We start from the raw sequence: 21,475 nt of genomic DNA on the forward strand, positions 1-21,475 counted from the left end.
AGCATGGCTCTCGATGCACCTATCACGAGTGTACGAATCTATTTAATTTTATTAATCGATGGGTTGTTAAACGCTTTGATTATCTTAATTTTAGATTACCCCATTGTTGCTCCTCCCTCACTTGCCCGAGACACCCCCTGTGTAAGCGGAAGTCATTTAAGCAATGCAAAACCGTGCTGATTTTCAGTTTGTACATATGTTGTTGAATTTCTTTCGCACGCTACGTAAATGTGTCTTTCAGGTCACGCTTAGAGGATCGAGCCCGAGGTGATAGGTTCTCGATTTGGTGTCTTCGAGCATTCCACACACTGGAGCTACGAACTCTGCGCCAGCTGGTCGCGTTTTGCATCGAGGTCACCGTCTGTGTGTGCCCCCCACGCACCCATCCCCCCCTCCCATCGCAGTTCTGTGCTGTGCCGAGGGGGTGGCAAGGTCGACACAGGGCCGGCGCAGCGCCCTGCACCTCTTCCGGCTGGGCGACACGATGCTGCGTGTGGTGCGCGATTCGCGACGCCCGCTGCTGCACCTCTTCCGCACATGGGCCGTGGTGGCGCCCCACCTCGTCGAAGTGAGCGCCGCTTGCTGTGCCTCGTCGCCATTCACGTGGCCGGGTTCGCGACGCCGGGTTTTAGACCGCCATTCGAAGCATCTCCCTGAACGCAAGATTGGCGACTGTGGCACTGTGCATGTTAGTTTTCTACCACACATGCAGAACGTTGCGAAGAAATTGGCCAAAACATCGCAATGCAGGACCCTCCCGAGGAGTTCTGCAACTTAGTGACAATTTCATGGAGAAGTAAATAAACAACATGCACTATTGTTATTGCTACTTCTTCTGCCTGTCACCTGTTATGTGCCGGACCTCATCAGATCTTGGAAGCTAAGCCAAGTTGAACCTGGATAGTGCTTAGGTGGGCGATTACTATGAACAACAGGTGTCATAGGCAGTGAAGCTACATAGTGAGCAGCGGAAGGACCACAATATCTTGCTGTACAGTACCTCTACGCTCTCGCATTTATGCTCTCCACCTGCTCCAACCCGTAAAGATCAGCGTGGTGAAGTATGGCCGTATACCTCTCCCCGGACCTGCACGGTGCGCAGAGGCGCCTTGTTTGGCAGTGGATTAACGAAAGGGCCGCTGTGAGCGATCGCGCACGCCACTTATCGCTCCCTGTTGCTCGTCATCGGTGCTCCCTTGCGTCGCCACCGTGTGCCCAGGCCGCCTGCCACAAGGAGCGGCACGTATCCCAGAAAGCCGTCTCCTTCCTGCACGATATCCTGACCGAGGTGCTGTCGAGCCGCAGCGAGCTGCCCCACTTCCACATGGGCGAGGCGCTCTTTCGGCCCTTCCAGCACATCATGCAGCTGGAGCTGTGCGACGAGGACGTGCAGGACCAGGTGAGGCAGGAGTGGATCGATCACGGCTGATTAAGATGACAATGAGCTTCCAACCTATTATACAAACACTACACTTTTAATTTTACCAGGTAAGGCCCACTGAGCTATACAGCTCTTTTTCAGAAGCGACCTGGCCACAAATGATAACTCAACGAAGTGGGCTTATCATGTGGAAATTTACAGCAGCCCAATTACTCTAAAAGCATGATGTTTATTATAAATGCTGAGCACCGGGAGAAAAATCCACGCAACCATGGGGAGAGTAACATGCAAACTCCAAATATACAGGTGTCAGGGTCGGGATCGAACCCATGACTTCCTGCATACCAAGAAAGGTAGTTAACATCTCGCTGCCGCGGCGCCCTCATATGCATGAAGTTGTTTGGTCTACGTTCTGTGGGTGGTACATTTTGCTTTTCGACTGCCTTTGCCCTTGAAATAGCTGCACTTTAACCAAACAGGACTGAAACTTAACCTTTTCCGATACGTCTACAAGTTGTAGGGGGTGGGTGTCCCGTTCACCACTGAATCGCGGAATGCGCAAGCTTTTAACTTTATTTAGAAAGGCGTAGAGACGTTTTTAAAGATGTGCTCACCGCAAAGAACTGTCGCAACACGATCGCAGTCTACGATAGCTGGTGCCAAACTATGCCACACGCCCTCCTGCATGGCCGAGTGGGAGCCTCGGTACCGATAAAGTTATTTTATTTTGGTTTTTCTTCCGATTCCGTTATTTCGACTACATTCCAATGACAGACGTGTACGCTTTCGGACCGGAATCGGAAGAAAAACCGATGACGTACACAGAATGGGAAAGGGTCAAACGTGTCTTCCTCGCGCTGTCCATTCACCCGCTGTGGCACACCGGCCCTTTCCACGCGTGCCCCCGCAGGTGATCACATCGATTGGGGAACTGGTCGAGGCCTGCGCCTCGCGCATCCAATCGGGGTGGAGGCCTCTGTTTGGGGCCCTGCGCACCGTCCACGCCAGCCGGCCGGATGCCAAGGAGTACCTCATCGGAGAATACACCATGGGTAAGCCGTGCTTCGACGTAGAAGTTAAGGAAAAGGTTGCGCGTAGAAGAAGGACCCGATGATGCAGACATGAGAAGGAAACCGTGGCACTATTTGAACACCACCTCTGTAGGATGGACAACAACAGGTTCATGATAAACGTTGTTGTTCAGGAAAAATGGAAGGAACCTGAAAGAGAGGAAGACCTAACAGAGAATGGCTTGATGACAACATCATTAGAGATTGGTGCCAGAAATATGTGGCCACTACTTGAACATATTGGCACAAGACAGAGGAAAGTGGAAACAAATGAGCAAATGTGTTATGGACACCTACGTGCCATCTGCACATGGATCGTGATGATGATGATGGTGAAGCCATGCGCCGGCCTGGGACATCGGCCTGAGGGACGCCTGGCTAAGATTGGGCCTGGGAGACAGTGACCAGATATTTGGGGCTTGATTCACGTGTTGGTGCATGGACATTCACACGAGTTTTCGCCAATTTTAGGTTGATAAAGGCTACATATGCAGACAGTTATTATGACCAGTATACCCATTTTTCTGCCAAATATTGGTGGAATATGTTCTCTTGGGGTTAGCCTTTCCCAGCAACTTGAGATGATGAATGGAATTTGGTTAAATTAAAATGTTTTTTTATTAAAATTATTATTATTATAAAAGGTGATAAAGTATTTGGGAGAGGCATGTTAACAGTAGGCCTAGGAATCAATGAACAAAGGTTGGAGCTTAATTGAGGCCAACTAGGGGTGATAGACTATGTTAATAGCCTGGCATAGAAAGGAGTGGTCAATGTAATTCCTTTGTCAGGAACTAATATAGTTTTTATTCGCAAATAACATTCAAAAGCCTCTCCAAAGCAGCAATAGCGCACTGCATTACAAAGGCAACGGTGCATTGATCAGCAGTTTGTGTGTGGCGTGGTGGAGTTTGTGTACTCCCAGCACTTACAAGATATCTGGCCAGCTTGGGATAGATGGAAAAAGTCCCTCTACTTGAGGGGCTCTCTAAAGCGCTCCCTAGTAGAGGCTCCTTTGCCAGTAGTGAGCAAGCAAATGCAAGGCTGCATCTTTTAACTTTTAGAAGAGGGTGGTTATTACTCATTTGCAAATACTGTTTATAAACCTCTGCAAAGCAGTGTTGCCGTGGTCCCATAGATACTAACGAGATTTATTAGATTATTACTATTTAGATTATTTTGGTGCTATAAATGTATTAAATCATGGCCCACTTTGTTGAGTTATCATTTGTCGCCAGGTCGCTTCTTAAAAATAAGTTAATACCTCAGTGGGCTTTGCCTGATAGGATGGGGATGGTTTAGTTGTATTTGTATGTGTTTGGGCGATTTGTTTACCTTTCTTGTACTTTGCACTACTATAATGTTTTTGTACTGTTTTTATTGTTGTAACGTTCTTACCTCGTGCCCCTACTGGATAGCTCATCGGATTCCTCCAGTATAAATATATATTCTGATACTGACTGACGCTCCTCCTTAAGCCTGTGTACCTGTAAACGACCGGCTGAGTGAACGACCGTCTGAGCGAGCGATTGACTGAATGACCGCGTCTGTGTGGTGCGCGCAGGGAAGTCGCGGGCTCCTGTCTTCGACGTGTTCGAGGCGTTCCTGAGCACGGACAGCGTGCAGGTGTTTGCCAACGCAGCTGTCGACTGCATCCTCTGCCTCATCAAGTTCGTGCAAGGCCTGGGTGGGTTCACCGCTGCCACTTGGCAACGAGCGCACCGCTGGGCGGACACATCTTCAGTTAAGGGCCCTGCTCGATAACATTTGCCCAATGCTCAGTTCAGGATTTCAAGGCCTGGTGTCGCTTTGTATATATGTATGTACATATGTTGAACTTCTGTCGCACCGTACGTAGCCAACCATGCTAAATGATCAGAACGCTGGACTCGCAATCCCGAGTTTGTGATTCGTGTCAAGGTTGGGGGTCAACTCAGCTCACCTTCATTCCTATAGTGTGAATAAAATGAGTAAATCTTTTTGGGAACTCAGCAATCGTCAGGGACTAGAAATACTAATCTCATCATATGAATGTGGAATGTAATCACTGCTCAGGATCGCCGACAGAGATGAGTGCCGCCCTGTGTTTGTTTTGGCGGAGAGACGTTGCGTCTGAGAGCGCCTCTTGACAGCCGGCTTATTCGTGTTGGTTCGTAGCTGATGATGTGCTTTGTGATGCATTTGTATCGTAGTGAAACACTGGACACAATGTCACGTGTCCCATCACTGCGTGCAGGGGAGGGCGATGGCCGGGAGTCATGTTCGAACGCCCAGGGTTCCTCTGGATACTCCTCACTCGGCCTGTGCCTCCCAGCCCTCGACTACCTCCGCCAGTGCTCGCAGGTGCTGCTCTAAACCCAACCAGATCTTCAGCCCGACCCAGTTCAACCCAGCTAAAGCCAGCCAGATCCAACCCGACCCAGTTCAACCCAGCCAGATCTAGTCTTACCCAGCTAAACCCAGCCAGATCCAACCCGACCCAGTTCAACCCAGCCAGATCTAGTCCGACCCAGCTAAACCCAGCCAGATCTAACCCGACCCAGTTCAACCCAGCTAAATCATGCCAGATCCAGCCCGACCCAGTTCAACCTTGCCAGATCTCCAGCCCGACCCAGTTCATCTCAGCTAAACCCAGCCGAAATCACACGGCCAGACCTCGTAAAAAAAAGTGTATATTTTACCAGGTAAGCCCGTTGAGCTATATCACTCTTTTTCAGAAGTATCTTGGCCACAAATGACAGCTCAACGAAGTGGCTTATCACGTGGAAATGTATAGCAGCCAAATACTCTAAACGCATGTGGAGGAAAAAACGGGAGAGAGAAAAATCCAGGCGATCACGGGGAGAGAGACATGCAAACTCCAAATATAGGTGTCAGGGTCGGGACCGAACCCACGACCTCCTGTATACCAGGCGAAGTAGTTAACATCTACCATATGGCGACCCACGGGTGTCAAGGACCATCACGGTGCCCCAGCCAGACCACAACCATACCCTGGCCAGACCCCAGCAGAACTGACAATAGCACCAGCCGCATCGTGGTGGTGCAGTGGATCGCACATTTTGCTACGTCTACTTAGTAAAGTGGTATCTTAACTTATCCAGCGCCTCCCCTAGATTGACTCAGATTTAAATGACACTTGGTGTTGTGTGAACAGAATCATTCGAGAGATTTAAGTCATCCAGAAGTCTGGCCAGATCATGCCATCATATGCCGAGTGAACCTTCGGAGATGCTCGCTAATGGCACTTGCCCCAACAGTCTGTTAAGGCTATACAGGGAATCTTTGTCTTTGTATATCTCTGTGTGCCACTGTGTGTGTATGTCGCAGTTAGCGTGCCGAACTACGAACTCGGTGACCCGCGTTCGACTCCCACTCAAGGTCAATACCAGTGATGGTTATTGGAATCAGTCTCGGGCCTTCCCCCCTAGGCTGAATTAAAGCAGTACCTGGTGTGATGTGTAAACATCGCCACTGGGGAGACAAAGGCGGCCGGGCGTGGTACTGGCCACCCACCCCCCTTGTGTGCCGTGCCAAGCTTCATAGGTTCTCGCTAACAGCACTTTCCCCAAAAGACTGTTAAGGCTACATGGCGGTGGGGGGGATCTTTATCTATGTTTTGTCTGCATGTGTGTATCAGCTGCTGAGTAAGATCTATGAGATGCCGTCGCGGCCGATGTTCCACGGCGCTCATCTCGCCGGCCTCACCTTGCACGGCGCGGAGACGGGCACCGGCACGTCAGAGGACAGCCCCGACACACCCGAGACGCCCGGCGAGTTCGACGACGGCTCCGGTAACGCGCCACGACCACCGGACCCTCCCCGATTCCCCTTCATACCTCCCTGGAGCCCCCGAAAGCTTCCTGCCTGGCTGGGCGACTCCCTTGGATGTGAATCCCACTCGCGGCTGACAACGATGGCGAATATTGGAACCGCTCCTTGGCCTCCATTGTGCCACCGGAGATGGCTGAAAAACAAACATGCGTTCACTAAGAGCACGTGCCCCCAACATTATGAGAAACTCCATGGGACGTGTTGTGTGCGCGTGTGACTATCAGAACAGGACCTAGCGCAGTGTATATCACCACTGGGGAGACAAAGGTGGCCAGGGATGGTGCTATCCACGATGCCAAGTTGGCCTTGGTAGCTGTTCGCTAACAGCACTTGCCCCAACAGTCTCTTAAGGCTATCGGCCGATCTTTGTGTACGTATGTTCGTGTGTGTTCCTGTGCTCAGGCCTCGTTTGTGTGTGGAGCCTGCTGCTGGAGCACCTGGCGTCCGCGGTGTCCGCGTGCCCTCGGCAGAACCAGCCCCCTACCCTGAGCCTGCTCTTCTACCTGCTTAGAGCCGTCGCGCACCTCCCAGGTATCTCCCTCTCCCGGGGATATCACTGTCATAATTTAACATCCTCCCGGGCATTAATAGCCTCCAGGTATCTCTCTATTAACCTCCTAAAATTATCACTAACCTCCTGACCTCGCTAACCTCTTCTTTGTATCAAGACCGATGAACTGTCCCTAGCTCCAGTTACGAGCATCGTCTGCCGTGCCGCCTCCCCCCCGCCTGCCCCCCCCGTCCCTCCCCCCGCCCCCCCCCCGCCCCGCCCCCCCGCCCCGCCCCCCCGCCCCTCCCCCTTATCTCCCATCGTGGTGGACAAGGCCCCAAGTTTGGCATGTACGCGGTGACGCACCTGCTGCTACCCGTCATGACGCTGTGGCTCCAGCGCTCGCACAGCAGCCATGCCTACTGGGAGGAGGCGGCCGCCAACTTCAAGCACGCGATCGGCCTCTGCTCCGAGCTCGTCGTGGAGCATGTGCACAACTTTACGCAGATGGGTGAGCGTGGGGCGCGCGGTACGGGGGGGGCAGGGGGGTCGGGGGCAGCGGTGTTGTGGCCATTGAGTGTTCCTTTGGGCTACCAAAGGGGCATTCGATGGCCGCAGGGCCCCCCATATTCCTCCTGAGCGGTGAATCGCTGTTATCGTGGCCTCCTGCCACACACAACAGCTCTCCTGCCCCCCATCCCACCATCCGCGAGGAGCTATAGCTGGTGCTCGTTAGGGGGGCGGTGAGTGTGGATGTGCATGCACCGTCAGCGAGTGTGGATGGATGAGTGGTGAATGTGGAAGGGATTAGTAGGGAGATATTGGGCAGGGGAGTAGAAATAGGTGAATGGGGGAGATGATAATACAGGGTGAGGTGAGTATAGATGGGTGAGTCGGGGAGATGGTGGGCAGGGTAATGGTGAGTGTGGACGGGTGAGTGGTGAGTGGGAAGAAACTGTGAGTGAGGGAAGGGGTGAGTATGCATCAATGAGCAGGGATGGGACTTGGTGGGTGAGTGTAAGAATGCATCGATGCAACGATCAATATTTCCTCTTCATGCTCATGGTCCACGCGTTGAATTGTGTCGGTAAGAAGCAATATTTTCAGATGTTGCAAACCATGTGTTAACATAGGCTTATTGAATGAATAAAATAATTCCTTTGATTCTGTATCCGTACGCTGCGTTGGCTGTTGCTGCTGCTGCAGAGATCGGCTTTGAGGGCATGGTGAGCGCGATGCTGCGCCAGCTCTTCCGCCTGCTCGTCGCCTGCATCTCCGAGCCCGCAGAGGCCATCTCCCGCGTTGGCTGCTCCTGCATACGGTGCGTGGAAACCGCCAACTTAGACAGCCGCAGCAGCGGCCGCTTTCTATTCCCACAGATTGGTGGGGAGCGGTGGTGTAGCGGTTAGCGTGCTGCGATACAAACCTGGAGACCTGAATTCAAATCCCGCTCAGACCCGCCAACACCGGTGACGATTATCTAAAACGCTCCTGGGCCTCCCATAGGTCGACTCAGCCTCAAATGAGTACCTGGTGTGGTATCTAAACATCACCACTAGGGAGACAAATGCGGCCGGGCGTGGGTCTGGCAACCAACCCCCTCGTGTGTTATTCCGGCCTTCATAGTTGCTCGCTAACAGCACTTGCCCCAACAGTGAGTTAAGGCTATACGAATGATCTTTGTGTTTGTGTTTTTTTGGGAGCACAGCAAGCTGGCACAACGGAGAGCAGTTAATCCATATCACTTTGGTGTCCCGTGAACTCCTGCCAGCGAGCCTTCGCCACATCACCTGAAATTTTAGTCTACTTCTCTTGGCACAAGCGCTGTGGTTATATCACCATCACTTAGTGTTGACTCAACGCAGAACATCCCTGGTTTTGATCTTCCACGAAGCTCATGGTCCACCCGAAACTACATCTGCACAAACCATGGCAGATGCAGATACCTTGAAAATTAAAAACTCGCCAGTAGCGTGCGACTGTGGACATCCAGAACAGACCGTAGAACGTATAACGTTGCAATGCCCAATGCACAAATAAGAAGGAGACATCACAGCTGCTCCTGACATGGTTGTCTGGCTTGACCACCCGAATGTGAAATTATAGTTGTTCCTCTGCATCTACATCAGCCATACGAAAAGGAGAAGAAGAAGTGTTGAACGGCAGCTGTTGTTATGTGGGAAGCAGTGGTGTAGTGGTCAGTGCCCTGCACTACTAACCCGGCGGATCGAGCTTGATTCCCCGCCATGGCTACCACCTGTGACGATTATCCGCAATAAGCTCGTCATTGCCATCCTGATAAAGATGTCTTCTACTGTCTCTCTGTGTTCTGCTCTCTCTCATCCCCCCCCCCCTCGGGTGCGTGGTGGCGCAGCTACTTACTCGTGTCTGCGGGTCCAGTCTTCACGGATGAGATGTGGAAGCTCGCTTGCTCCGCTCTCCAGGATGCGTTTGCAGCCACGCTGCAGCCCGTGAAGGTACCACTCCCCTGGCTGGGACCTCTCAAATGCCACACGGTCCACGTCATAGCGGGTTTCCTGCTAAATTAAATGCGTATACGTAATCGATCGTCGCCGTCATCATTTTTGTTGTCTGTGGCCGCCTGGAACGCGCTTCCGTCCGATATTAGGAGGCTGCTGGAGCTATGCACTTTTAAATCTACATTGAAAACTTAATTTCTTCAGAAGTGCTTTTTGTGTTGAGTTTGTTGTCCATCCCCCACACCTCCGATTAGCACGGTTGGCTATGTACGGTGCTAAATAATTTATACATAAATATATTTTCAGCCATGTTCAATCCACTGCTGGGTGAAGGCCATCGCCATCCCACACAGTGCAGCGATGCAGCAATGAACTCGGCACCTGCACTACAGCCAGCCGATCTCATCACCTCATCTCCGTTGCAAGTGAATGAGGACCGAGTTTCAGGCTGCGTTACCACTGGATAAAGATATTAAATTGTGTGGGTGTATAATGAAGACAGTGTGCATGTTTTTCCTATGTACATGTCATTGTGCCTGTTTGTCCAAATGTGCACGAGTGTACGTCCGTGTGTATCAATGGAGAGCGGTAGTGTAGCAGGTAGCATACTGCGCTACAAACGTGGCGACACGGGTTCGATTCCCCCTCACGGCTAACACCAGTGATGATTATCGGAACCAGTCCTAGGCCTTCCTTAGGTCGACTCAGCCTCAAATGAGTACCTAGTGTGGTGTGTAAACTTCGGCACTCGGGAGACAAAGGTAGCTTGGTGTGGTGTTGGCCATGTACCCCCTCGTGTGCCGTGCCGGCCTTCATAGGTGCTCGCTAACAGTACTTGCCCCAACAATCTGTGAAGGCTATACGGGGGATCTTTGTCTTCGTATGTGTGGGGAGTGATAGCGAAGTGATTAGTGCGCTGCTCTTCAAACCCAACGACCTGAGTCTTATTCTCACTCGCGGCCAACGTGTGTGACAGATATCCAAATTAATCCTGGGCCTCTCGTAAGACGACTCGGTCTTACATGAGTACATATTTAAACATCAGCACTGAGGAGACAAAGGCAGTCGGGCGTGGTTCCTGGCCACACCACCGCCTGGTGCGCCGTTCCGACCTTCATGAGTGCTCGCTTACGGCACTTGGCACGACAGCCTGTGTAGGCTGCACGCGGGACCCTCTGTGTAGGCTGCACCCGGGATCTCTTTCTGTGTGTGTGTGTATCTGTACGCTCTTGCCGTTGGCTGTCAACCAGGACCTGCTCTCCTGCTTCCAGTCGGGCTCTGACAGCTTCGGCGGGGACGCGTGCGAGGTGAAGGTGGCGGCCCCTCACCACTCGGACAGCGTCGAGGCCGAGTACTGGAGGATCCGCGCCATGGCTCAGCAGGTGGCATTCCAACCTCGGAAGCACACACAGACACACACACGTCTATACAAACAAAGCTATAGATCCCCCTGGTAGCCTCAACAGACTTTAGGGGCAAATTCTGTTAGCGAGTAGCACCTATGAAGGCCGGAGCTGTATACGACGAGGGGGTGGGTGGCTAGGACCACACCCGGCCTCCTTTGTCTCCCCAGTGACCATGTTTACACACTGCACCAGGTACTCATTTGAGGCTGAATCGACCTAGGCGAGGCCCAGGACCGGTTCAGATAATCGTCACTGGTGTTGGACATGAGCAGGAATCGAACTCGGACCGCGGAGTTCATAGCGCAGCTTGCTAACCTCTACACAACCGCTCCCCATTCACAGGTTGTGACACACAGATATACAAAGACAAATATCTCCAGTATAGCCTAAACAGACTTTTGGGGCAAAGTGCTGTTAGCGTGCACCTATGAAGGCTGGCACGGTATACGAGGGGGTAGGTGGCCAGTACCACGCCCGACCACAGATATACACACACGCACACACACACCTGCCCTAATCCGGATTGCCCCCTACTGTGATCGCTGCGCCCGGCCCCAGGTGTTCCTGCTCGAGAGCCAGTGTGTGGCCAAGACGCCCAGCAGCAAGGAGGGGCTGGAGCACGCACAATCGTGCGTGCTCATCATCGAGGTGCTCTCGCACGCCGGCACTCGGGCCTCCCTGCAGAAGCGGTGAGAGGACCGCCCCTTCGCTGCTACAGCTCACAGCAGCTATAGCAGCAGCTATAACGTTCTGACCCCGTGCCCCTACTGGACACCTGTAAAAAAGAGCTTCATAGCTCATCGGATTCCTCCCGTGTCAATCAATATTCTGATTCTGATGCAGCAGCAACAGCAGGAGACTTTGTCATGGGGTAGTGTGGAGATACGCGGGGCTCATGGGTATGGATGTGCCCAGACCTTCCCAGTGCCCCTGCCTTGGCTTCTCTGTGTCACGTGACTAGGGCTGCAGTGATACTATTATTTTTAACGACACGATACTGATATTAAGGACACCATGATCATCACGATATTAGTTTTTCACAACTTTTTCGTTGTATTTTTACTGTGTTGTTTGTGCGGTTTTCCGTGTGCATCCAGCACGAGTCAAAGATATATTGTTGTATCGGCAGTGACCCAAATGGTAACCTGTCGGGTCAGGTTAGGTCAATTTCGGTGTCTCATCGCTTGGAACGGGTACTGGGTTTGTCCTCCAGTCTTGGCTCTTGTTATTTGGGGAATTTCTGCAGGCACTCTTGATTTCTTACCACGCACACATAAAGAAAAACAACTCGTTAAGAAATGTCCAAATCTCTGGTCAGTGTGGGGTTGGTCAATAAATATTGTGCCAACAAATCTCAGCTGGTTTTTCAAAGGCCAATTACTCCTATATACTACACTATTTAACTGTTTTTATTTTACCAGGTAAGGCCCACTGAACTATGTAGCTCTTTCATAATCGAGCTGGCCACAAGTGACAGCTCAATGAGATGGCTTATCATCACGTGGAAATTTACCACAGCCAAATTACTTTAAACGCATGTTTCCAAATGTGGAGGGAAAATCCGGAGGACCCGGAGAAAAATCCACACAACCATGGGGAGAACATGCAAACTCCAAATATACAAGCGTTGGGGTCGGGATCAAACCCACAACCTGCTGTAAACTAGGCGAGGTAGTAAACATCTCGCCACTGTGACGAGATATATTGTATGTCCATCAGCCTAACGAGCCCAATGAGCCCAATGGGCTCTTTGACCTAGTAAACAAACAGAATCAGACTGGCCACGAAATTATTGTTCCAAAATACATAAATGATTGTTGCTATATACTTAGCTCAGTCATATGTAATTAACTCGCTTAGCTTAACTCACTGCACTTGACTCATTTAACTCGGTCACTTAGCTCTGGCTTTAAAAAAAACACATTAAAGGCAGCCAAGGAGTGTACCTACATCATAAGAGCTGTTTATTTTTTCACTGACCTTTCAGAGGAAATAAATATCACCCCCCTATGCTGCTGCATTACCATTCTTCTGACTGATTTATCTGCCAGATGATATCCCAAAACACCTGCCTTCTAGTAAAACTAACCGTTATATTCTAAATGAAGTGATTTTATCATAAATAACATAAATATTTGCCATTTGTCTACTCTGTGCAAGCAGAATTAGCACAATGTATTACCGGTACTACAATGACCGCTGCGGCTGCGTTCTCGGTTGGCGATGCCTCCCCATCGCTCGCACCGTTGTCTGACCGCACGAGCCCCATCGCTTCACCCGTGCTCGTGATGTCTCCACAGTCGTGTCTGTGTGTGTGTCGTGCTGTGTCGTCGAGAACTTACCCTGTGTTTGTGTTGCTCCGTGCTGCCTCCATCGGGACAGAAAAATAGGGTAAGGGCTTGAGAACGTGCACCCCCCTTCCCCCTCCTCGTGTCCCCCCCCCCACCACCTTGCCCCTCCCTCATCCCCCCACTCTCTTTCATCCCATAATCAGGGAAGTCGTTTTGGAGCAGCCGTTGGTGGTTACGTTCTTCGTTTTTGGCCAGATGGCCGCAATCACTGTCTGGCCTTACAGGTTTGTCCTGGCAGTGGCAGGGATCGTGTGGACCGATTTGTCAGGGCATGTGTCCCTGTCTGCACTCAAACCCGCACAGGAGCACTGCATTCAACACCCGTTTCTCTCATATGTCAGAGGTTTCACCGTTCGTTAAAGAGTTGGTTTTCCCATCAAATCACATTCGTAACCCTGAGCCAAAATTCACAAATAAGTGGAAATTTCATATTTTACATGATGGAGCTCAGTCTCTCCCCACCGATAACACTGTTGACAGAAAACATCAAAAGGCACTGTCCCTACATAATTCTAATCTCTTTATGTCAGTGGATACAATTTTAGTAAAACAACCCCCCCGTTACCTCTCATTCCTGTCATACAAGAATGAAAGCAAGCAGAAGAACATTATTCTATCGATCGTTTGCTATACCCATTGGTTGCAGCAGCTGCTTTGCGGTAAGTGTAGCGCGCTACGGACCTGGCAACCCGAGTTCCGACTCCTAGCCAGGGCTAAAATTGATCGCCGTGAAACCGGTGGTGACTGCTGACGCCAACACGCACGCCCCCCCCCCCGCCCCTCACCGTGACTGCAGGATTCCCTTCCGGAGCATCGTGGTGCGGCTGCTGTCGCACCAGGTGCTGCTGCAGAACCTGCTGGAGCTGCTGCTGCTGGACGAGCCGGCGGTGCCGCCGGGCTCGGGGTCGCGATCGCTGGATGGCACGTGTGACGATCACTCGCCCGTCTCCGTGGTGGCTCCGCTGCAGGTCGGGTTTTGGCTGCGATGCGAAGGGCACCTCTGTCTACGACAGGGCGCGCGAGGGAGTGCAGTGAGAATGAAAGGCATGGCTGGCTACGTGCAAAACTAAAACTAGGCTCAACTATTATTATTTTATTTTCCAAGTAAGGCCCACTGGGCTGCGTAGCTCTTTTTCAGAAGCGACCTGGCCACAAATGATACCTCAACAAAGTGGCTTATCACCTGGAAATTGACAGCAGCAAAATATTCTAAGTGCGCGTTGATTCTAAATGTGGAGGGAAAAACCGGACGACGCGGGAGAAAAATCCACGTGACCATGGGGAGAACATGCAAACTCCAAATTTACAGGAATCAGAGTCATGATCGAACCCATGCCCTGTATACCAGGCGAGGAAGTTAACATCTTGCCACCGTGGCGAAAGAAGTTCAACATACCTACAAGGGACTGCAGTTATAAGCACAGACGGTCCCCGCTTTTATAAGCACAGACGGTCCCCGCTTTTACGAAGCAATGCGTTCCCGGAAACGCCGCCGTAAATTGGATCGTCGTAATCAGACCCTGTTTTCCCATAGATAATAGAAACATCCTTTTATCGGTCGTATTGAACGGGGTTTAATGGGTAAAAATTCACAAAAAAAATTGAGAATAACAAAAGCTCCACGCCAAGTCACATTGGAAATCAGACTGACTGTTCAAATGCATTCGGAGTTATGTCGGAAGATGCATCGTAATTTGATCCATGGTGGCGTTGTGAGTGTGGATTGCTGTAAATTGGACTGTCGTAAACCGGAGACCGCCTCTAGTTCTGTGATGGCAACTTGTGGAGCCTGCTTGCTGACGAGAGGTGATGTTCAATTGCCCTCTGCTCGTACCGAATAGAGACGTCTTCATCTCATTAGCACAGGACACCAGGAGCACAATTACAATATATAAATAAAGGTGGAGTCTTGCAATTGCTTACTCACTCCACCACTGGCAGAACAGCGTCCACTAGAGGGTGGGGGGGGGATGTCCAGAGAGCCCCTCTAGTGACATTGGCCTACTCTACCACGATGGCCCGGCGTCTTGTACGTAGATGGGGTGGCAGTTGACCCCACCGCACTTGACCTGCAAGGTGAACTAACTTTGGTTCAGCCATTTATATTTACTACTGGGTGGACAAAGGTGGTGGGTTGATTTAAGAAATGTGTCCATTGTTTCACCTTCCCCGTCAGTTTATTCCAACTGGCCGCCTCTGGAAGTCCGTTACGCTAACCGATAAGCCATGGCAGCATCCACGATTCTAAAATTATTTATTTGAAAAACAAACCCAACAAAATGAACAAACGACAAACTCTGTGTGTGTGTGCGGTAGTTGTAGTGATGAGCGTGCTGCACTACGAACATGGAGATTCGAGCTCGATTCCCGCTCATGGTCAACACCAGTGACAAATATCTTAACTGGTCCTCAGCCTCAAATGAGTATCTGTTGCGGTGTGTAAAAACATTGCCACGAAGGAGACAAAGGTGGCGGGGCGTGGTGCTGGCCACCCTCCCCCTGGTGTGCCGTGCCGGCCTTCATAGGTGCTCACTAACAGCACTTTGTCCCAACAGTCTGTTAAGGCTTCACAGGGAATCTTTAAATTTTGATTTAAAGCTTTCGTGACTGCAGGGATTCATATTCTTGGTTCTTTCGGTAAAGTCACGTAGAAGGGAAATAATAAAATAGTATAAATATAAAACAATACAAATTCTCACGACGTTTTGACTGCAACACAAGCAATCGTCATCAGGTGTGAAATCCACAGCAATACAATTTGAAAAAAGTGTCGGTTTTTCTTTATTTTTGTTTTCCGTGTGTTAGCATCCCTCATCCGAGAATGAGGTTTACCGCAGCCTTTGCTTGGAGGTTCGGAAATCCGTGCAACGCAACAGTCTGTTAAATACTTTACGGGGGAGAGGGGTGGATCTTTGTCTTGTTTTTTTTTACTGTCACAGGTGGTGACATCGGCCCCGTTCCTGCGCCACATCTCCATGCTGAACCTCTCGCTTGTATTCGACCTGCTGCTCGACTCGTACCGAGCGGCGCGCGACTTCGACACGAGGCCTGGCCTCAAGTACCTGCTCATGAAGGTGTCGGGCATGGGCGCGCCCGCCAACCTCTACCGCCAGGCGGCCATGAGCCTGGGCGTGTACGGACAGGCGCTGCTCGCCGCCCTGCAGCTGCTGGCGCGCGATGACCTCAGTGCCGAGCAAGTGAAGCGCATCGTGGCGGAGCTCGAGCAGGTGCATGCGCGGGTGTGCGTCTCTTGTGTGTTTACACAGGCGCCGCAGTGACGTCGCCGTCGCTTAAGTGGCGTATCGTGGGTATCGGTATTGGTGTGTGTATGTGGGGAGCGGTCGTGTAGTCGCGGTGAGCACGCTGTGTCCACGAACGCGGCAACCCAGGTTCGATTCCCGCTCACGGACAACACCTCGGCCATGCCACTGGGGAGACGAAGCTGGACGGGCGTGGTACTGACCACCCACCCCCTTGTGTGCCGTACCGGCCTTCATATGTGCTTGCTAACAGCAACAGTCTGTTAAGGCTATATGGGGGATCTTTGTACATTGAACTTCTTTCGCACCATACATATCTGACCATGCTAATTGTAGGTGCAGGGGAAGGACAACAAACTTCTGAAGAAATTAGTTTTCAATATAAATTAGTTAAAAGAGCATAGCTTCAGTGGCTTCCTAATATCGGAAGAGCATTCCAGACGGCCGCAGAAATGCGTCTAAAAGCGTGCGATGCGGTGACCGTCTTTGTCCGATGATTAGCCAAAAGCTGCTGCTGCGAGGGTGACCGGAGTTTGCATGATGGTTTATGCTCCTTGATGAGATCAGCAAGGGTGGTGCTAGTATACGTGCCCCGTGTCGCTTGTGTCAGGGGTGAAGCCTTCATAGGTTCCTCGCCAACAAGACTAAGCACAACTGTCTGTGTGACTTAATGGGGAATCTTTGTCATAGGTAAGCGGTTAGCGCACTGCGCTACGAACCCAACGACTTAAGTTATATTCCCAATCGTGCGTCACATTATTGGCAAGAATCATAAATCGTCCTGGGCCTCTGAGATTGAGATGAGATGTGGTGGCAAGATGTTAACTCCATCGCCTGGTATGCAGGAGGTCGTAAATTTTATCCCGACCCTGAAACGTGTATATTTGGAGTTTGCATGTTTTCTCTGTGGTCACGTGGATTTTTCTCAGGGTCTTCCGGTGTTTCTCTTCAACATTTAGAATAAACATGCGTTTAGATTATTTGTCTGCTATAAATTTCCACATGATAAGCCACTTTGTTGAGCTATTATTTGTGGCCAGGTTCCATCTGAAAAAGAACCTGTATAGCTGAGTGGGCCTTACCTGGTAAAATAAAAATAGCTTCAGTTTATTGATTTTAAAATATATGCTGAGGCAATTAAACCCCCTATAAATGCCAATCATTATCTTTGCAATCAAGTTAAAATCATGGTCGGAAGTTGACTCAGCTATTCATCCCCTGATGCTTAAAAACAATATCCCAATTCTAATAGTGCATTCGACGTGATGTCATGAAAAGAATGCATTTCTATTGGGAACTCTTGCAGAAAGAAGATCATCACCCTATATTATCGAGAACGGCCTCTGGAAAAATGACATCATAGAACTGCTTCGAAGTTGGCGCACCCCCTCTCGTGTGTCTTGCTGCAGAAGTTATTTTATTGCATGGCAAACACATTTGAAACATTTCGTTTCTCAGAAATGGAATTTGCCAACTTATTTAAAGCTAAATATTACGTGATGTTTTTTTGTGCAGTGATTTGTGACCAGACTCGGACCTTCAACTTGCTTCACTCAGATCCAGTTTAATGACGGGTCACAAAAAAACCTGGCTCGGTTTTGTGATGTGACATTTGTCCCATGATTGACCCAGACTCCTCTCGGGGTCAATAAATGCACGCTGCATTGTGGTGAAGTCAACAGTGATCGTCCTACGGAGAGACTGGAATTGTGGAATTTTAACCACTTTAGCTCAGGGACGCCACTGGGATGTAATGCTACTCTTTACTCATTTGTCCAGGGAAACACTGAGATTTGTTTTCATTTATGCAATTAAAATCGAGAGTTCACGATTATTAAATATGCGTGTAATTTTACCGACGTGAGAACAATTTGCAGCAATGCAAATTTCACAGGACGGACACTTTGACTCTTGACTTTGTCTCAGGAGGACAATGAGAGCTCCGACTCATCCCTGGGATCTCCATCGGAAGAGGATCATCAACAGCAGCAGCAGGAAGAGGAGGATGAGGAGCATGAGCAGCCACCAGCAGCCCCGATCATCACCACATCTACCACCGTGGTGACCCCACTCTCCGTATTGGCGGCAGCACCGCCACAGCCACCGCAGCCACCGCAGCCACAGCCGGCTCGGCGGCAGCGCGGGGTGGGCTCGCGTGCCACGCCGCAGCACCGGCGCGCGCCCTCCCTCGGCGTGCAGCCCGCGAACAACGCCGACTGGTGCTGGCTGGTGAAGCGGCTGCACCGCCTGTGCCTCGAACTCTGCCAGACGTACATCCAGATGCACCTGGACCTGGAGGGCGCCGCGGACGGGGACGGAGCGTCTGGGGCGGCGGGGGGGGGCGTCAGGGGCGCGGTGGCGCCCGAGACGCTCTTCCTGCTGCCCGTGTTCCCGCTGGAGCCCGCGGCGTCGTCCTTGTCGTCCACCAGCAAGGAGAGCTTCTCGTCGGGCGACACGGTGCGGTCGCTCGTCACCGAGGAGGTGGACGCCGAGAGAGCCGGTGGGGGTGGGCCGCCCACGAGCCCCCGCGCCGTCGACGCCGACGCCGACAAAGAGTGAGTGATAATGGGTTTGAGTTTTTTATTATCGCCCGCACCTGGTATGCTGGACGTTATGGGTTTCCTCCTGACCCTGTTGACGCCTGTTGTATATTTTCGAGTTCGCAGCAGCTCTTTCTGCCCGTGGTGATCGCGTGGATTTTTTTCTCCAGGTCCTCCGCTTTTTCCCCTCCACATTGTCCCCTCCACATTCAGAGTATTTGGCTGATATGAATTTCACATGATAAGCCACTACGTTGAGCAATCGTTACGCTTCTGAAAAAGAGTTAATAGCTCAGTGGGCTTTATCTAGTCAATAAAATAAATAAAATAGCCAAAATTATTGCTGAGCACAGGGCTCAAATGCTCTACCCGTCAAGCAACCAACAATAAACACGACTTAGATATGTTATAGATAAGAATGTAACACATGTATTGCATTGAGCAAGGTTATTATAAGAACTTGAGGGGGGGGGGGGAAGAGACGATGGTGGAGGGAATTCCAAACTGTGGAGCTCTGCGATGAAAGAAGCAGAAAGAAAAGAGTTGTTGCCTGCAGTGCCGGTAGCTGATGAGACAACACACAAATGTATTTTTACGAGTTTGTGTGTACTTGCGTGGGGAGCTGTGGTGTGGCGGTTAGCGCCCTGCATGATGAACCTGGCGTCCCGAGTTCAATTGCTGCTCACGGCCAACATCACTGACGAATATCTAACCTAAATCGATTCGGCCTCAATTGTGTACCTGGTGCGGTGTGTAAACATCGCTCCTGGGAAGACAAAGGTGGCCGGGCGTGATGCTGGCCACCCACCCCCTCGTGTGCCGTGCTGACCTTCATAGGTGTTCGCTAACAGCACTTGCCCCAACAGTATGTGAAGGCTATACGGGGATGGGGGAGGGTCTTTGTTTATTTTTTGCCGTGTCTACACGCACACGTATGCGCAGCGGCAAGCGGCGGCAGCAGCGCGAGTGGTGGGAGAGCACGGGCGGCAAGATCTACACAGTGGCTACGGATCGCACCATCAGCAAGCTCGTGGCTGAGTACAAGAGGCGCAAGCAGCAGCACACGCTGACGACCTTTGTGCGCGAGCCCACGCGCCCTGGCCCCGCCGCCAATGCAGGTGAGCACCTCCTAGCATCGCGACGTCCAATATACACTGACGGGTCGGTGGGTGGGTGGATGGTGGGTGAATAGATGGATGGATTAGTGAGTAGGTGGGTGGGTGTGTGGATGAATTAGTGAGTGAATGAGTGGATGGGTGCACAAGTAGGTAGGTGAATGGATGAGTGAATGAGTAGATGGGTAGGTGGGTGGATAAATGGATAGATAAGTGCGTGAATGAGTGGCTGGGGACATGGGTAGGTGGATGGATGAGTGGATGGATGCTTGAGTGACTAAATGAGTGAGTGGGTGGATGGATGGGTGGATGACTGATACGCTGTGTAGGTGGGTGAGTGAGTGAACGAGTGGCTGGTTAGGTGAGTGAGTTATGCCAATTAAATCCAAGATCCAATTGGAATGTGTGGGTAGTATTTGTGTAAACAGTGCCGCACTCTCCACCACCACACACGGCGTGCGCTGAGTATCCTACCGCTCACTCTTTGTACACTGGTGATCTTTTTCCTCCTCCACAGATGGATCCTCAGTGAAGAACCCGTGTCAGTCTACAGGAGGTCAGAGGTCGTCACTGGTGCTGAGCCCACGGCCGCAGCAGCAGGCAGAGGGCACGACGGGCCCTGTTGCCCCGCTAGGAGGCATGTACCCCACCTTCTAGCCCGCCCTGCACCATCCCACGCTTTGTCATTATATGGTGAATTGTCATGATTCAAGAATCATTTTGTATCGATCATTCTTTCCTGTATATACAGTTCTGTCCGAATTGTCTTTCTCATTTGCACTGCCAGTTTGATTTGTATTTCCTCAGTCATCATGTCTGTACCATCTGTCTTGTTTGTTAATTTTTTATTTGTATCGTTTGGAACCATCTCATTCACATTTGCACCATCGGTTTCATTTGTCAATTGGACCGTCTGAATCAATTGCGTCATCCTTGTATTCTGGATCACTTTCGCTGCCCTTTTCACACGTGGTTGTCTCTTTGGTAATGCCTATCGTCTACCTTATCTGTGCTGCGTTTCGTTTTTAGTGTCTCTGTCCTTTGTGCTGTCCCATTTTTTCGTCCTATTCACATCCTGACGGTTATTGTGAAGGGGAAGGATGGGCAAGAACACATTTCAGTGACTGAAATCATCCCACGAATCAATTCTCCCACTCGCGGCTCGACGCCTGTACCGCTGCTCCACTAATCGACTACAACCGCTGAAACCTTCTTTTTTCCAGGGCCCGGGCTTCCGTGTGAAGGCGTCCGTCCCGCCGGCCTGGCGGGGCTGCCGGGCCCAGGGGGGCTGGGCCCGCTGGGCGAGGGGGGGCCGCTCCCCCCAAGGCGATCTTCGTCCACGAGCGGCCCCGAGACTCCGCGCTCGGAGCGCTTCCCGCGCAGTCGCTCAGCGAGCCAGAGCTCGGCTTCTCCGTCCGGAGCCTCGCGGGACTCCGAAGCTCAGCTGCAGGTGAGGGCGGCGAGGGGGCGTGGGAGAAGTCGGGCTCGGGTGGAACGAGAGTGTTGAACACGGTCTCTGTCGTTGAAGATTTGATCACAAAAAGCAGT

General features: G+C 51.3%; 1 protein-coding gene across 1 annotated transcript in view; it reads left to right on the plus strand.

Moving 5' to 3' along the window:
- ARFGEF3 (ARFGEF family member 3) overlaps positions 1-21,475 on the plus strand; it is an 87,616-nt gene that overhangs the window by 55,026 nt on the left and 11,115 nt on the right. Inside the window, exons 25-42 of the mRNA XM_078877229.1 lie at positions 405-568; positions 1,220-1,399; positions 2,292-2,433; positions 4,016-4,138; positions 4,688-4,794; positions 6,092-6,245; positions 6,688-6,816; positions 7,110-7,286; positions 7,982-8,096; positions 9,150-9,252; positions 10,506-10,637; positions 11,220-11,350; positions 13,809-13,980; positions 15,952-16,239; positions 18,199-18,827; positions 19,755-19,930; positions 20,445-20,564; positions 21,151-21,377. Coding sequence (XP_078733355.1) covers positions 405-568; positions 1,220-1,399; positions 2,292-2,433; positions 4,016-4,138; positions 4,688-4,794; positions 6,092-6,245; positions 6,688-6,816; positions 7,110-7,286; positions 7,982-8,096; positions 9,150-9,252; positions 10,506-10,637; positions 11,220-11,350; positions 13,809-13,980; positions 15,952-16,239; positions 18,199-18,827; positions 19,755-19,930; positions 20,445-20,564; positions 21,151-21,377 — 3,269 coding nt within the window. The remainder of the gene's footprint in view (positions 1-404; positions 569-1,219; positions 1,400-2,291; positions 2,434-4,015; positions 4,139-4,687; positions 4,795-6,091; positions 6,246-6,687; positions 6,817-7,109; positions 7,287-7,981; positions 8,097-9,149; positions 9,253-10,505; positions 10,638-11,219; positions 11,351-13,808; positions 13,981-15,951; positions 16,240-18,198; positions 18,828-19,754; positions 19,931-20,444; positions 20,565-21,150; positions 21,378-21,475) is intronic.

This window comes from Lampetra fluviatilis, chromosome 47 (genome assembly GCF_964198595.1).
Source record: "Lampetra fluviatilis chromosome 47, kcLamFluv1.1, whole genome shotgun sequence".
Classification (NCBI taxonomy): Eukaryota; Metazoa; Chordata; class Hyperoartia; order Petromyzontiformes; family Petromyzontidae; genus Lampetra; species Lampetra fluviatilis.